Raw genomic sequence first — 17,494 nt, forward strand, 5'->3', positions numbered from 1 at the left:
AAAGACTATACAAAATACACTGACAATAGATCAATCAGTATTGAAAAAGCAGGGAACCTGTTCCAGAATTAGTGTATAATTACTGGTGTTGCCAAGTCAAGCATCACTATTATTATTGCTAATGCTTAGTGCTAGGGATTTTTTTTTAAAAAGTCCCGATCCTATGTATTTAAAGGTGCAGTGTGTGATTTTTAGCGGCATCTAGTGGTGAGGTTACGAATTGCAACCAACAGAAGTTACGGTGGCCGACAGGAAAACATGTGGTTGTCTGAGACAGCAGAGAGTAGCCAGTTAAGCAATGAGGTTTCTTTACAAAGATAAATTAAGAAATGATCTTTACTTAATTATTCAGTGAAACAATATGTTTTTGCGAATGTTATTGTTACTTGTTCATCATTGTGTCAGTGTTTTATTCGCTGACTTTAGCTAGCTCCTCTGTACAAAGAACAACATAGTGACGAAACGCGCTCTGTAGTAGTTTGTCCGTTTAGGGCTACTGTAGACATATCGATATATTTCAATATAAGGGGACCCGCGGTGTATGTAGATAGAAACGGCTCGTTCTAAGGTAATAAAAACATAACGGTTCATTATGTAAGGTCTTTATACACCACTGAAAACATAGTTATGTATATGATATTGCATTTCTGTCAAGAGATCCTCCTAAATATTACACAAAGCACATTTAATACATGGACTCATCCTGCACCCAATCTGCTATGATCATAAATGATAACTCAAATCATGCATATTGTTTAAGAGATGTGTGCTACTTTTCTAAGTGTTTGGACTTGGGCGAAGAATAAAAAAAAATCCTATAGACTTACTTACATATGATCCTAGCTATATCTAGGCCCTGGAAAACTTGGTCTTTTGATATGAGTAAGTAGCATCCTTGCAAACACCCAGAACACCCCAGCATCTGTACAGTCAACCACACACAACACCAATTGTTTCTGGGCAACTGCCACTCGTATTTTGTTATTAAAATGTAAAATTATTTGTATCTGTGTATTGTTATCTTGCTATTATTGACATATTAATCATTTATGCTGACATGAAACAGTACAGACATGCTGCTGTTAAAAAATTTGGAGTCAGCAAGTCTTTTTTTGTGGGGGTGGAGGGGGTGGGGATTGGGCTTAACATAAGTGGTTTGTTTGAACTCCCTGTTCATTAAAGTATCCTGAAAAAAAGAATCATAAAATGAAATGTTTATTGAACATCAAATCAGCATATTACAATGATTTCTGAAGGATCATGTGACAATGAAGACTGAATTAATTATGCTGAAAATTCAGCTTTGCATCACAGGAATACATTACATTTTACTGTATTTCTGACCAAATAAATGCAGTCTTGATAGGCATAAGAGACTTCTTTCAAAAACATTGAAAAAAAAAAAATTCTTACTAAACCCAGCTTTTGAATGGTTGCGTTAGACATTGTACAAAAAAATGTTTAAGACATCTTTTGTTACATGATACTTATACATGTGTTTTTCCCCCTCATGAATAAATAATCAAGGTGTGGAAACTTCTTGAGATAATTTTTTCAAGCTGTATGACTGGGTCTGTATATTTTTAGTGTGCATTCCTCTTTTCTGTATAAACTTATAACTTGTCATAATGACATATTAACATGTAACCTTATAATAAAGCATACACACTTGTTGACCTCCGCTGGATCATTTTCATGTCATCCACGATCATGACCACAAGTAAAATGAAAGCCATGAGGCTGCTCGTAATGTTTGAAATATTAACTTGGAACAGGCTTAAAGCGATTTCAACAGTAATGTAATAACTCTGAAGCGATCCCTAATAAGCCCTGCAACCCACTTTTACTTGGCAAACAAAAGTTGCATGCAAAGTCAAGTCAAATGCAAACAACAAAGACATATTTGTCATTGTTTGCAACATATGCTAACATTTAGAGCTTGTGTAACTATTTTTCACAGAAGTGGTATATAGCAACAGCAGCATGATTCATCAGTCAGCACTATTTAATGAAACACTCACACACACATCAACACTGTCCAGATAGACTTGATCGTGTCCTGGCCCCATCATTAACTCTTGTATCTTTCCTCACAACATCTCCTGAGGCTTCATTCTAACTCAGCAGTCATGGGGAAAGGCTACATCAGTAAGCCCATAGGATTTCTGCTACTTGGGCTGAGCGTTGGGGCCGTGCTCACCATCCTTGCTTTATCAGTGCTCTACGCTCAAGAGAAACGGAAAAACGAGGTAAACAGCATAGACGAGACTGGTGTGGAGATGACAACAAAACCCTACAGCACCTCAGAAACCTCCAACAACTCAGAACCCTGGGACAAGTACAGACTGCCTGACAGCCTTAGTCCTGAGTACTACAATGTGACGCTTTGGCCTCGGTTGGTGACGGACAAGCATGGGATGTACATTTTCACTGGGAAATCTGGAGTGGCAATCAAGTGCGTGAAGGAGACCAACCTGATCATTATGCATTCCAATAAACTGAACTTCACCTTGACGTCGGAGATGCACCATGCGAAACTGATGGGTTTGGGAGGGACAAGCGCTCCGGCCATACTGAAAACCTGGTTTAAAACAGAAACACAGTTTATGGTGATTCATCTGAAAGAAAAACTACAAGTTGGAAAATCCTATTGGCTCTACACAGAATTCCGTGGAGAGTTATCAGATGACCTCGGAGGATTTTACAGAAGCGAATACGTAGAAAATGGCGTGAAAAAGTAAGACTTTATAATTACTGCTGAAATGACTTTGGTAAGAAAGAAGAGATTGAAACGTTTGTATTTTAACCGCTTATGTAATCACCATCAAGGTAAACACTTACACTAATTCTCATAAAAAAGATATAATTATTTCATAAGTATAAAATGATTTATAACAAAACATTTTATTTTTAATATAATCCCTGTATTTAAGTAGGTAGTTGATAATTATTTTTATTCAACCTTTTTAATTTAGTATATTTATGTATAAGGTACAGGTATTTTAGGTCCTGTAACAGATCACCATTTCTTATACAGTATGTTTTTTTCCCACAAATTTTTATCAACTTCTATTTTTTTTAATATTCATTTACATTGTCCTGTGACGCATTTCATTTAAAATGTCATTTTAAAATGAAAAAAAATAAATATTTTATGTATCTCAATTACTATCAGGTCATGACAGAATTATAGCTAATTTTAAAAAAAGGGGAACACATATTTAGCCCTGGTTTCACAGACAAGGCTTTATCTTAGTCCCAGACAAAAATGCATGTTTGAGCTGTTTTAACTGAGAGAGACTTGTACTGACAGATCTTAAAATATGTCATTGTCATTGTTTTGTCTCAAGATGCACTTTTCATGTGTTTTTTTTCAAAGGCACATTTATAAAGCTACTTAAATGTCCTAATTTTACTAAGGTCTAATCCTGGCTTAATATAAACCCTGTCTGTGAAAACAGGCCTTAATGTTTACATTTTAAACATGTTTAAAATAGCTCTAGAAATCTTACACCACAAGTCACTGCTGTATATTTTCATAGTTATTGAATTACTAAATGTTTCCCAATTAATTCCCTCGTATTATTGAGACATTTGTGAAGACATGCTAAATCACACAGCTAGTTCTTACAAACATAACTAATATAACTTTCATTTTGGCAGAGTTGTTGCCACAACTCAAATGCAGCCCACTTCCGCCCGGAAAACTTTCCCCTGCTTTGATGAGCCGTCATTGAAGGCCGTGTTCCACCTGACTCTCATACACCCTCCTGGAACTGTGGCCCTTGCTAACGGCATGGAGCTGGGTTAGTGCACACATCAGTGACAAATGTAATAGGTATTGAGGGCAAGATAGTATTTTCTATTAATAATAGAAAATATTAGACAATATACTGACAATATTGCTTTTTCAGTTTAAACAAAGCTCGACATTATCATAGAGTCCATTTGCATATGCTTCTATACTCAATTTTCACAATTGAAATACCTTTCTGAAAAAAATATCATATAAATTATGAAAATCCTATCATTTATGACATTAAGCATATGCTTCTTGATACTTCAACAAGACACAGATTCAATGAGATTCTGAGTTCCACAAATCTTTTGAAGTTGAAGACACATTGCCAACATGAAACACTTCAGAAGTTTAGACCTTACCAATTATGTCAACTCGACTGAAGTTTTTCCAAAGTTGAATAATGGTAGCCTTGATTGTTGGGTGTGGATAATAACCTGCTCTTTAATCACTTACTGATGCTTTATTTTTCCCCATCAACAGCACTGACGAGTTTTACATTTGACATTACTAACAATTATTTTAAATGTTTTTTTTTTCTTCCTATAACTGCTTGGGGTTAGTAAGATTTAAAAAGTATTAATTTGATTCAGCAAGGATGCATTCAATTGATCAAAAGTGACAGAAAAGACATGTTTAATATTACAAAAAAATCTTTCAAATAGATGCTGCATTAAGGTCTTTTTCTATCAAGGTTTCCACAAAATATTAACACTATTAACAGTTTTCAACACTGATAATAATAAGAAATGTTTCTTGAGCACCAAATCGGATATTAGAATGATTTCTAAAGGATCATGTGACACGTGATATTTAAAATATATTAAAATAGAAAACACTTATTTTAAATTGTAATATTTTTTTTTTCACAATTGCACTCTTTTTACTGTATTTTTGATCAAATAAATGCGGCCTGATAGGTGAGCATAAGAGACTTCTTTAAAAACACACAAAAATCGAATTAACCCCCAACCTTTGAATGGTATTGCATGGATTTATCTGTAGACATTTTAATTCTTCACTCATATTCTCACGTTTCTAGGCACTGAAAGCATCACTATAGATAATCAAGAGGTTTTACTGACCAGATTTGAGCCAACTGAAAAAATGTCAACATATCTGTTGGCCTTCGTCGTCAGTGAATTTATCAACATACGATCCCCACCAGAGGCCAATGTTTTGGTAGATATTCTTACTCTCTTGCTCTCTTCTTTCCTTTTATACATATCTTTTAAATGCAGACAACAAAATAAATGGGTATTAAATGTATTCATGTATTTTTCCACCAAATGCATAAAAACCTTTTTTTTTTTAGATCAGAATCTGGGGACGTAGAGAAGCCATTGAGAACGGACAGGGAGATTACGCCCTTAATGTGACATTCCCTATTTTGAAGTATTTCGAAAACTATTACAACATCAAATACCCTCTAGCCAAATCAGGTGAGAGTTTAAACAAGCAAGTTCTTTCCAAACTTCATTTCTCAATCTGTTTCATACAAAAACACAAAAAGGGGCCATTGGGGGGAAAACCAGTCAGACTATTACTTTCTTATCCCTAGATCAAATCGCACTGCCCAATTTCGCTGCTGGAGCAATGGAAAACTGGGGTCTGGTCACATACAGAGAACAATCTCTTTTCTACGACCCTAAAGTGTCCTCCAATAAAGATAAAGAATGGGTGATCACTGTAATCACACATGAACTTGCACACATGGTATGTGGACTATGTGGTATGTTTCTAATAGTGGTCTTTTTAAACAGCTTTATCTAATCAATTTAACTAATGACAATAAATTAATTTAGTGGTTTGGGAACCTTGTGACCATGAGATGGTGGAACGACCTGTGGCTCAACGAAGGCTTTGCGAGTTATGTGTCAGTTCTTGGAGCGGATTATGCTGAGCCCACCTGGAATATTGTAAGTTTGTATTCACTATATTCCCCAAGTTTAGGAAGATCATTTTTATGTTCATAAAATAGTAGCAAACAAAATAAGAATACACTAGGAATTTGTAACCAGCGTTCTATTTCCTTTTGCTCCAGTCTGCCAGAGGCAGTGCTGAAAGCACTAGTGGAAGATGAATACCTAGAAAGCGATACTCCTCTGAACGCTGCACAAGATGTTGCCAAAGCGCGTGAAGAATGACAGTGAATAGATGAGGGCGCAGACTGCCCCATAGACTCGTACGCATGAGAAATGACCTGCGTCACCCAGTGCGCCAGTCTCTGTTTAGAAAGTGTAGCATCTCTGTGTGTATCACTAAAACAGACAAACAATTGATCAGTCTTACGCCAGACTGCTGTCTTATCAATGTAAGCCTTCAAAGACCTAACTGGACATAGCTCCAACCGTATGTCAGCTTGATCTGGTGCCAGTGCAGCCAACACAATAGGCTGGTTCATTAAACAGTGGAGACAAAATCTTGGGTAGAAATGCCGGATTGGACCACAATGAAACAGTACTGAATCCACTACTCCAGCGCAAACAGGGGGAACTCGCTGATAACACATGGAGTGCACTCACACACTTTGCTGTTGTAATGGCCAAGAGAAATGCAGTCTTAAAGGACAGCAATTTCATGTCAGACTCTAACATTGGATCAAATGGGGGGTGACACTAGGAATTGAGAACCATACCCAAGTCCCATGTCGGACTCCGCATGCCTCGTGGAGGACACAGATGATTAGCTCCTTTCAAGAAAGAAAAAATCAGCTGGTCAGACCCAAGTGAAGAGTCACTAAACTCTGATCGGTGAGCTGCTAAAGCCGCCACATGCACCTTTAGTGTAGATGTAGAATGCCCAAGTTCCAAAAGATGTTGCAGAAAATGCAAAATACATCCCACTGAGCAGTGTAATGGATCACGGCTAGAACATCAGTCAGAGAACACCTCCCACTTACAAGCATACAACTTTCGCGAAGATGCCGCACATGTATTTAAAACAATGTCCCTGGTCCTCACTGAACACTCCAAAAGAGGCCTGGTGGGCCCAATGGCCACACCCACAGTTTCAGTCGATCTAGATGTGGGTGCCAAACTATTCCTTCTAGCTGACTCAGGAGGCCTGGTCTGTTGGGCAGACGTCAAGGTGGTCCTATTATCAGTGAAAAGCAGACGGTGGCCGCAGTCGCGCACTTGACACAGAGTCCTCCAAATCAGTGGTGACGGGGGGAAAGCATATAGTGTCGTGTCTGGCCAGTCATGGACTAGTGCATCCAGACCCAGAGATCCCTGTTCATCCATCAGGGAAAACCAGTGAAGGTAGTGAGTAAGTGAGATGTCTGACTGTCCGCGATCACATCTACTGCCGCGGTCACATACATCCTCCATTTCACTTGCACTAGTTCTGGGTGTAGAGTCCAGTCTCCCTACGAAACCCTGCCAAGTGACATGAGCGTCCGATCACATCTACCGCCGCGGTCCCATACGTCCTCCATATCACTTGCACTAGTTCTGGGTGTAGGGTGTAGAATCTAATTTCAGGCCCCCACGACGTAAATGAACGACCAAAACACACAAAAAGTTTAAAACAGCGTTGTGTAAAAGGCCCCTTAATAATCTGCAGTTTTCAGCATCTTGACCCATGAACCATTGTTTGAGTATCACGTTAAAAATATTTATGTCACGCAAATACCCGCTTTCTGTTTTCCAACGAAAATTGCGTCCTCTTTGCGCCCGATAATAAATTAGGGTATAATTTCGAAATGAATTTCTTGCAGATGTGGCTTGGTAACATTCCGTGATTGTGGCATCATGAGAGGGTGTGTCATAGAGGCAAGGTATGTGCCGTCTAGGTGGTTGCAGCAATGGGGACTACAAACCAAGATGGCCACCTAGTCCCGGGCTACAGTTACCAGGTTCCTCAGTGGTGGGGACACAGCTGGTGCGAGTGAAGATGTCCCATGCCCAGGAGAAAAGCTGTTAATGAGCTGAGAACAGAGAGACGGGCTGTTTTCTGTTAGAGAGCATAAAGATAAGATTGAAGAGTGTTTTGGTTAAAAAGTTTTGGAGATTTGAGTTGATTATTAAAAAGAAGACAAAGACTTGATCTCTGCCTGGACTCGATTTGTGAAGCAACCCACACTTTGGTGAAACCCTATCTCTCATGATGCCACAGTGATTTAAGGTCAAGTAGCTCAATCAATATTCATTCATTGTAACTGCCAGATTAGCAGAGTGCGTCTTCCTTTCACCCTACCATAAATGTGTGGGGCGAACGTCACATAACATAATTAATAATCATGAGCAAAATTAAGCTCTTTATAGAAGTTACTGTTAACACATTAAAAGTAATTTTAATAACATTAACAAATAATGCTTAACAGATAATTTGTTAAAATACATAATGCATGAATGAAGATGTAACAAGATAGCTGTCTTTTCTCTCTCTCTCTCTCTCTCTCTCTCTCTCTTGAAGAAAGATCTGATGATGCAGCAGCAGGTTCAGAGTGCATTTGAAGCCGACGCTTTTGTTTCCTCACACCCGCTGTCTTCAAGAGAGTATGATGTCAATACACCGGATCAAATCAATATGCTATTTGATGAAATCACCTATAGCAAGGTTTCCATCATGTGCTAAAGACAATTTGAAATAACACTATTAAGCAGTGTTACATTGCATTGTTTTTAGTTAACGAATAAGGACACATTTTTGTTGTTGCAGGGGGCTGCAATACTGAGAATGCTGTCGGAATTTCTGACGGAGCCTGTCTTTGCTAAAGGACTTCATGTATGTGTATTTCAAAGGGTTTGATGTTCTAAAGTTTGAGTTTTTATTATACATTCGTGCGACTGAGTGACTTTTTCTTAGAATAACACTTTCACACGATTTCCACAGAACTACTTGAAAGAGTATGCATACAGCAACACTGTGTACACAGATCTTTGGGAAAAACTGCAGGATGTAAGTTACAAAATTGATGCAATGTATTCCTTAAATATTTGCATAAGTGTGTTTGTTTTTTAGCCATTATTTTTATTATAATTTGATTTGTATAAAATCTTTTTTTTAGGTTGTAGATGCAGATTCAAGCATCCAGCTACCAGCCTCAATAAAAGAAATTATGAATCGTTGGATTCTTCAGATGGGTTTCCCTGTAGTAACTATTGACACACAAACAGGACGTATCTCTCAGCAGCACTTCCTGATAGACCCAGAGGCAGCAGACAGCATCATGACATCTGACTACAAGTATGTTTACCCTGACAATATTTGTTCGGATTCATGTCCTATTGTTTCAGAACTTGCACTGTGCGTATCTTCAAAAATAATTGCAGTTACGAATGGTTTGTGCCAATCACCTGGATGAAGAGTGGTAGCAACATGGGTCATCACTGGCTGCTTACTAAAACTGCTTCATATGAATCCATGAAGACAGATACTGACTGGGTATTGGCCAACCTCAATGTCACAGGATTCTACAGGGTTAATTATGATTCCCACAACTGGGAACGTCTTTTTACACAACTGACTTCAGATCATAAAGTTAGTATCTCATACATTTAATTAAGTTAAAACATTCAGCATATTCAATATATATATATATATATATATATATATATATATATTTCCTTCTATACACATAGGTTATTTCAGTTCTTAACAGGGGCCAGATCATCGATGATGCATTTAATTTGGCGAGGTAAGCTCTCTTCTCCAGAGACATTTAATCAATGGACATATTTAACTTGCTCAAAATAATAAAATTGATTTTCATCTGAATCTGATCATTCAAAGGGCCAAGTTAATCAACGTAACCCTGGCTCTGAGAACAACCAAGTATCTCTCTGAGGAGAAGGAATACATACCATGGGAAGCTGCAATAAGAAATATGGACTACTTTTTCCTCATGTTTGAGCGATCAGAAGTTTATGGACCTTTGCAGGTATACACACACACACACACACACACACATATATATATATATATATATATGCATTCTACATTATTAATTATTTTCAATACAGTCAGAGAATGTTCATTCAGGACTGTACAGTACGAAATGTGTTTGTTTATCTATTTCTTTAAAACACTCCAGACTTACATGCGGAGAAAGGTGCAACCTCTTTTTGACCACTTCAAAGTTATCACATCAAACTGGACTCAGAAACCCCCAAGATACACAGACCAGTAAATACAAGATTCCCTCTTTCACAGTTTATTCTAAATAATACTTTAGTAACACAACACATCAGCTATAACTTTAACTATGACCACAAAATCATTTTAAAGGGGTCACATCATGGGAAATCAAATTGTTCTTGCTCTTTGGAGATAAAAGTGTTAAACCAGGGGTGTCCAATCCTGAAGGGCCACTGTTGTGCAGAGTTCAGCTCCAACCCCAAATAAACACACCTGAACCAACTAATCAAGTGCTGTGTCTCAATTCGCACACTATCCATCATAAACAAATTAAAATTGGTGCGACTCAAATCGTAGTATGTTGAAATGAGTATTCCAAAGGTACCCAGATGGTCAACTATTTCCGGGTAGAATTCGAAGTGCCAATCCATGTATAACCCCCTCTGATCCTACTCGACTCGACCCTCTCAGAGCGGGATTTGAATCACCGTCTCTGGCATGAAAGATAAGATATTTGTCAAGGAGGCTCAGGATCTGTTGCGCACCAAATCCTCTGATATTGTCCTGTCAGTAATCCTCCCTACTATCTTCATGTGATAAGTGAAATCTGATGTACTATAATGTAACCGACTACCACAGCAAGCCTAGGCATGTCCCTTTAGCATGTGATATTCATTTTCCGTGCCTTTCCGGATATGGAATTAGGCTTCGGGCACATCCTTACTAGGCATACTAGAAACTTCCAGGCAGATGTGTTAAGGCAAGTTTAGAGATAAACTCTGCAGGACAGCGGCCCTCCAAGACTGAGTTTGGACACCCCTAAGTACTATGAAAACTTCCTCCTCGGTAAAAAAGGAACATTTATTGAAACTAAGCAACTCGTTCTGTATTGACAACAAACAGACCACAAAAAGACATGAACATATTGAGGAAATGAGGAAATATATACTATTACAAGAACAATGTGGTAAATATAAATAAGATGTGAGGAAATCTGTAAAATCTTGTGCAAACCCACTGGTAATTTTGCATGCAAAGATGTTTAAATAAAAACCATATAGCCTAGGCACAAATGCAAAAAACAGGGGTCGGAGTGGAATATGGTCCTATAAAATTAAATTATTACTGTTATTTTTGATCCAAAACCATTACTGACACTTTACGTAGACCACAGTGGAAATAAAAATGATAAAAAATTGAAAATATGAAATGACCACTTTAAAATAAAGCTGCGTCCCAATTCAGAGATTGCATCCTTTTAAGCCGATTGTGCCACAGCGGCGTGACGAGTACTGTCCCAATTAGAAAGCTCCTTCAAATGCGGCCTCGAAATCCGCCTTCATTTCCCGGGCAATGAAGGATACAACAGATGGACCCTTCGTGGTCTACTCTACCCCAGAATTCATTGTGCACCGGTGACAACAGGATTTTTTTGAGAGAAATTGCCGGATTACACTTAAGTAGTGGGTTTCAACTTACTCAAATACGTAATGATACAAATGTAAAAATAGAAATATATATAAAAAAGCAGTTTAAATGTTGACTTGTATTTTACTAAGACACGATTTTATATAGTTTATACTCTTTATTATGTACAGAAATGTACCAAGGTGAACATATTTAGACAGTTTTGTTTTCAGACAGTTGAATATAACTTAAAAAAAAAAAAAGTCCAGTACAAACATTACTGCCGCTCATCAATGGCAGCTTTTAGATTTGCTAGACAACACGAACAGTCCTCCGTAGGCTAGACCGTCCCATTTAACAATGCTCTATCCGAACTTAGCGGCATCCTTCAAAGGATGCAGCCTCTGAATTGGAACACAGATTATATCACTTCTGTTTCATAAATATTAGTGATGGAGGTTACTGAAATATTGTCTGATTTGAGTGAATTCTGTTTATAGACACAACCAACTGAATGTTATTTCAATGGCCTGCAAAACTGGAGTGAAAGGATGTTCAGAGCTCACTAGGATGTGGTACAGACAATGGATGAAGAAGCCTGACAGTAACCCGTATGACAGTAACCCGCTTCTCTCAGCCCGAAATCTAAATATAGTACATGCCAGTTCAGCTTTGTCTGCTTCTGCTAATTTACTTGAATTCAGTTCAGTTCAGAGATTCAATTCAGTTCAGTTACAGTCAGAATTCAGTTCAAGACAGATAGGTTTAATTCTGTTCATGGGAGTGTAATTCAATTCAGTTCTACTCTGTAGCTAGTTCAGCTCTTTCTAGGTCTATTCACACTATTGACAATTCAAGTCAGAATTCAGTTCAAACTAGTTCAGTTCTTTCTAGGTCTGTTCATTCAAGTATTGATCACTTCAATTCAAGTCAGATCACTTTAGCTCTTACTGTTTCGGTTTTGTTCAGTTCATTTCATTTCAATCTTATTTGATTTTTTTCACTCAAGAATTCCCCCAAATCTGAAGCAGATGGTGTACTGTAATGCCATTGCAGCTGGTGGTGTTGAGGAGTGGAATTTTGGATGGAAGATGTTCAAGAACAGTACTATTGCTGCAGAGGCAGATAAACTGTTATTTGGTCTATCCTGCACTAAAGAGACCTGGCTGTTAAACAGGTGAGCCCTATATATACGGCATCCTAGAACATAAACTATTGTTCAAAGGTGTTTTTTTTTTTTTGGTGGGTTCAAAGGTAATAATGTTTCAAATAAATGCAGCCTTGATGAGCATTAGAGACTTTAAAAACATTTAAAAATTCTTACTGACCCCAACCTTTTGAACAGTGTAGCATGTATGCGAGACAGAAGTCTGTTTATTTCAATGAATTTGTTTTAAAGGCCACTGAAGTGCCTTGGAACATGCAGCTTTGTACGATGCGTTGACGTAATTTCCACTGAAACAGGAAGCTAAGGCGGGAAATATTGAATGACTCCTCCCCCTTTTCAAATAGCCAATAGTGTTTAGTTTACCTCACAGACTGCAAGTCGTACTTGACAGCACCATGGAAGCGAATCCGAGCGCTGAAGATACGTTGGATTGTATGAATACATTCTAGCCATTTCGTTCTTAACCAACGTACAGTTGGAAAACGGAATAAAACTTGAGTGTTTGAGTAACCAAACACACATCTCCAACCCATATTGCTCCGTGACGTGTCAACGGTCGCTTTGGCCTGGTGGTATTTATAGCATAGGGGGTGGGACGCGTAGATTCTGAGCATTTGATTGGACAGAAGATGTGATGAGAAGCTGAAGTCCACAGTGATATCATAAAAATCAGTGATCCATTTTAGCAGAAGTGAGAGACTAAAGGGCCCTACACACCGGGACGAATATCGGCGCGCGTTATTCGCCAGCGTTTTTCAACGCGTTTTTTGTTTTCACACCCAAGCGATTTTCGCTGACGATGAGCCGAGTGAACATGCAAATTCATTCCCTGACATTAGATGGCGCTTAATGTAAAACAGAAACCACTCCATAACAGTTCTCTTTTATCAAGATTTTGTAGTCGCTGTCGCGTTTGTCATACAGTACTTTATGTTCCGACACCAACGAGACCAGCAGCTCTACAATCATCTTGCCTTGCATCTTCCTCGTCTTATTTCTTCCCGGCAGTGTAGACACTACTTGGTGTATATCTTCTTCGCCGTTAGGTATGTGTGCTCGGCAAGACCGTTTTGTGTTTGAGCGCCCCCAAGTTGTGTTTTACTGTAACTTCAGAAGCTCCAGACACGTGAACAAAAGCGCCAATCTCATTGGTCGGATAGTTTTTGACGCGGCGCGTCAAACCAAAAAAACTAATCCAAGAGTCTTTTTAAAAAATGACGCTTTTACGCGTGGCGTTTTTCGCGCCGGTGTGCACACTCACATTGGCGCCCTTTGTTTAGTCATGAGGCGTTAAACGTCGGCGAATATCGCGCGCGAAATTCGTCCCGGTGTGAACAGGCCTTAAGTCTCCTAAATGCAAATTTTGTCATTGTTTTGGAACCATCTTATTTTTAACCTTAAGGCTAACATATTCATATTAAAAGCTAAAAAATGTACATTTTGATTCCGGGGGGCGGGGTTAAAGGTAGGGTATTTCGGGCCCCTAAATCGTGAGATGTTGAGGAAAATATTCCACTGTAAGTTGAACACGCCTACTTGAACACTTGGGCCAAATACAGGAAATATGTCATGTAAGTAGACAAGTGGTCAAGTGCAAAGACTGCAAGTGTATTTGGACAGGGCAATTGACAGACGTCAGACGCTGAGCAGCCGAAACAGCAGCCACCTTTTACAGTTCCTCCTGAACCAAAACAATGAGCTTATGCTACGTTCACGCCATAACTACTGTAATTTGGTAGAGATGGAAATCCATGACGTTATACTCACTTTGTGACTCGAATTTATGCGTTTCAATGGCAACACAATCAACGGCGAAATTAATCTGCAGCAGTCAGATGGTACAGGTCAGTGCTCTTTAAGTTATGTTCATTGTAATGTCATGTGCTTTGAGACATGAGGTAGTTTAACGCCGTCTCTTGTGACGCTTTTGTTTGCTCTATGCTGTATGCGTTCATGTGTTTTGGAGGATGCGTGGCTTTGGGGATGCTCTGAAGATCTTAAGCTTTCAAAGCTAGCTCAAGTCAATTTGTAGATGTAATATATACTCATGTAATTGCCTTTTGTTTTTTAAAGGTACCTGGAATACACAACAGATCCAAACCTGATTAGGAAGCAGGACGTTATCTTCGCTATTGTGTATGTTGCGGGCAATGTAATAGGGCAGCCGTTGGCTTGGGACTTCGTCAGAGCCAACTGGGAATATATAATTAAAGAGTAAGTGGTGCATTTCCTTCTTTCAACAAAACATGCAGTATTTACTCTCTACTGACTTTTTCTGTTACGTGATCTCTATAGTTACGAAACAAGATCCTCATTTGACAGATTGATTCACGGCATCACAAAAACGTTTTCTACAGAATTTGAACTGCAAAAGGTTTGTGCTATTTTAATAAGAGGTTGCTTTGGGGATGGGTCAAATACAAAACAAACATTAATACAATGCCGTTCAAACGTTTAAGATTGGTATGCTTTTTTCACTCTCTCTTTGTGCTTACTAAGACTTCATTTATTTGATCAAAAATCTAGTAAAAACAACAATATTGTAAATTATTATTACAATTTTAAAATGTTCTATTATATTTTAAAATGCTATTTATTCCTGTTATTATTTGATTAATAATCACAAGTTCAAAAGAACATTTATTTGAAAAATGTTCAAATGTATTTGACAAATATAAAATGAATTATTTGATCAAATGTAATACATCCTTGCTAAATAAAGAGATTAATTGCTAATTATTTCTAAAGTTAATTAAAAAAAATACTGACCCCAAACTTGAACAGTAGTTACTATGTAATATTTTGTATTTTTAAATTATACTTAAAATTAATGGTCTGTTGTTATGCTGTAATCTATTTTTCTTTTCTTTTTTTCTTGAGATGTGTCGTAGACATAACACGTGTCTTGCTGAAAATATGAAAATGTGTGTATTTATCTCTTTCTTTCTCTCTGTTTCTTTGGCAAATCACAGTTACAACGATTCAAAGAGGAAATTGCAGCGAGCAGTTTTGATACTGAGTCGTATGCAATAGAACAGGCCATTGAGCAGACTAAAGCCAACTTTAAATGGGTATCTGAAAACAAAGGGCACGTGATGAATTGGCTGATTGAACAGTCAGTCTAAACGCAGTGTCAATATTAATATTCTATATATTTGTGTACAATATTTTCATATTTGACTCTTTTACAATATATATATATATATGTTCCCCCTGAAAATGAATAGAGACTTTATTTAATAAAGTCTGGTTATCTGCTGTTCTGTGCCTCTGAACATAATAGATAATTAAAATATTTTGTGGTATTTTATTACTCATTTATAATTCTGAAGTCAGTCTTTACTCAAATTGTTTTGCAATAAATATAAAATATTTTTATGCTCATAATCTCTAGTCTTATTGTGAATGTCAACTTCAAATAAAAAAGTTTGTAATTTTTCATTTAATTGTTTTGTGTGTGTTTGTGAGAGTGTGTGCGTGTGTGTGTGTGTGGTCCTGGTAAACCCTACGTTATGGGGAAAAATGTCCCCAAAGATCCGAAATCCTTGTTCTTGTGGGGACATGTTTTGGTCTCCTAAAATGTAAAAATGTAGAACGTTTTCTGTGAGAGTTGTGTTTGAGGTTAGGGAATAGAATATAGAGTTTGTACAGTATAAAAATCATATCTATGGAAGGTCCCCATAAAACATGAAAACCCAACGTGTGTGTGCCTGGTACACTCTACGTTATGGTATAGTATGGTATGGTATGGTATCCCACAAGTATAGTAGTAATACCATTCATTTTTGACCTTGAGGGACATTTTTGGTCTCCATGAGGAAAACAGCTTATGAATCAAATGAAATTGTTTTCTGAAAATGTAAAAAATGCTGAAAATGTTCTGTGATGGTGGGTTTAGGGTTAGCATATACAGTTTGTACAGTAAAAAAAAAATGTATTACGTCTATTGAGTGTCCTCATAATGATAGGAATATCAGTATGAGTGTGTGTGTGTGAAGGTGGTGTTGTTTCTAAAACATCTATGGAGGAAATGAAAGGAAACATACATATTTTGCACATACAACTTGAAAAGTTAATGGTGGAATGGACCACCCATTTCACAGGCCAAGATGTAACAGCACATCAAAGCGTAACAGGACTTCTTGATTCTGTGAGTAGATGAACGTGGTTAATTCTTCTGTGTCATTAGGGACTCAACAGAGGAAGTAGACAAGACTGCACAAATGGGAGGAAGGGAGGGTGAGGAAGTCATTCATTATTATGGGGTCTGAAAGCAGCTGCAGACTTGTCACCTTTAAGACTCTTACGACATAAATGGACATTGAAGAACAGCTGTCACACACGTCACTAATGGTGCTATTAATATCTTTAACAAAGTCACAGCAAGGCTTTTTTGCTGTGCAAACTGATATGTATGTGGCATCCTGAGATACTCACCACACCGCCTTGTTGCTGGCACCATGGGTACTTAAAGTCGGCATGAAACGGTAGTTGCGATTATCTTGTATAATTTAGACTTACAATGTAGACTGTGGACTTACTTTTGTCCATCGGGATTTGATTGGATGGTTGTGGTTTGCTATTGGTGGATATCATGTGAGTGACAGGTTGTCCCGCCCTCGCGCCAGTAAACACGTTATCAGAGAAGAGATGTCGCTGCAAGAGGGAGGGGAAGTTATTTTAATTAAAGATTACAATGGCACATGAATAATAAAAAAATATATGTGGACACTCAGATAAAAAAATTATAATAAATGCTGCAATATTCCATAAAAAATAAGAATTGTTCATTTTGATTTCATGGTGACTTTAAGATATAATAGGTCTATGTTGCATTAAGAAACACATCATGTGACTGTTTACAGGCAAATGCTGAACTGCTTAAAAGAGGTATCAGACTCTTGCATTTCAGAGGAAGAGCCCCTGTGAGAGTTAGTTTACTATCCTGCCCACATTAATGCTCGCTCTGCAGGAGGGTTTCCTTAAACATGTGAATTACAACGAGGAATGACCATCACCCAGCTGCCTCTCATTAG

General features: G+C 37.8%; 1 protein-coding gene across 2 annotated transcripts; it reads left to right on the forward strand.

The window, feature by feature from the left end:
* The first annotated feature begins 1,065 nt into the window (after positions 1-1,065).
* On the forward strand, positions 1,066-15,897 carry anpepla (alanyl (membrane) aminopeptidase-like a). Of its 2 annotated transcripts, XM_079867208.1 has the most exons (19): positions 1,066-2,737; positions 3,664-3,806; positions 4,842-4,981; positions 5,115-5,241; positions 5,361-5,515; positions 5,605-5,718; positions 8,219-8,362; positions 8,465-8,530; positions 8,639-8,704; positions 8,814-8,992; positions 9,079-9,286; positions 9,388-9,443; positions 9,539-9,686; positions 9,840-9,931; positions 11,791-11,901; positions 12,300-12,467; positions 14,532-14,672; positions 14,754-14,832; positions 15,431-15,897. In XM_079867208.1, the coding sequence occupies exons 1-19, from the start codon at positions 2,130-2,132 to the stop codon at positions 15,581-15,583; spliced, it is 2,898 nt and encodes a 965-aa protein (XP_079723334.1). In that variant the 5' UTR covers positions 1,066-2,129; the 3' UTR covers positions 15,584-15,897. The 2 variants fall into 2 exon arrangements, with proteins under 2 accessions (XP_079723334.1, XP_079723335.1); XM_079867209.1 differs by lacking the exons at positions 4,842-4,981; positions 5,115-5,241; positions 5,361-5,515; positions 5,605-5,718 and having other exon boundaries at positions 8,223-8,362.
* Positions 15,898-17,494: the final 1,597 nt, after the last annotated feature.

Source organism: Squalius cephalus (assembly GCF_949319135.1).
Source record: "Squalius cephalus genome assembly, chromosome: 3".
Classification (NCBI taxonomy): domain Eukaryota; kingdom Metazoa; phylum Chordata; class Actinopteri; order Cypriniformes; family Leuciscidae; genus Squalius; species Squalius cephalus.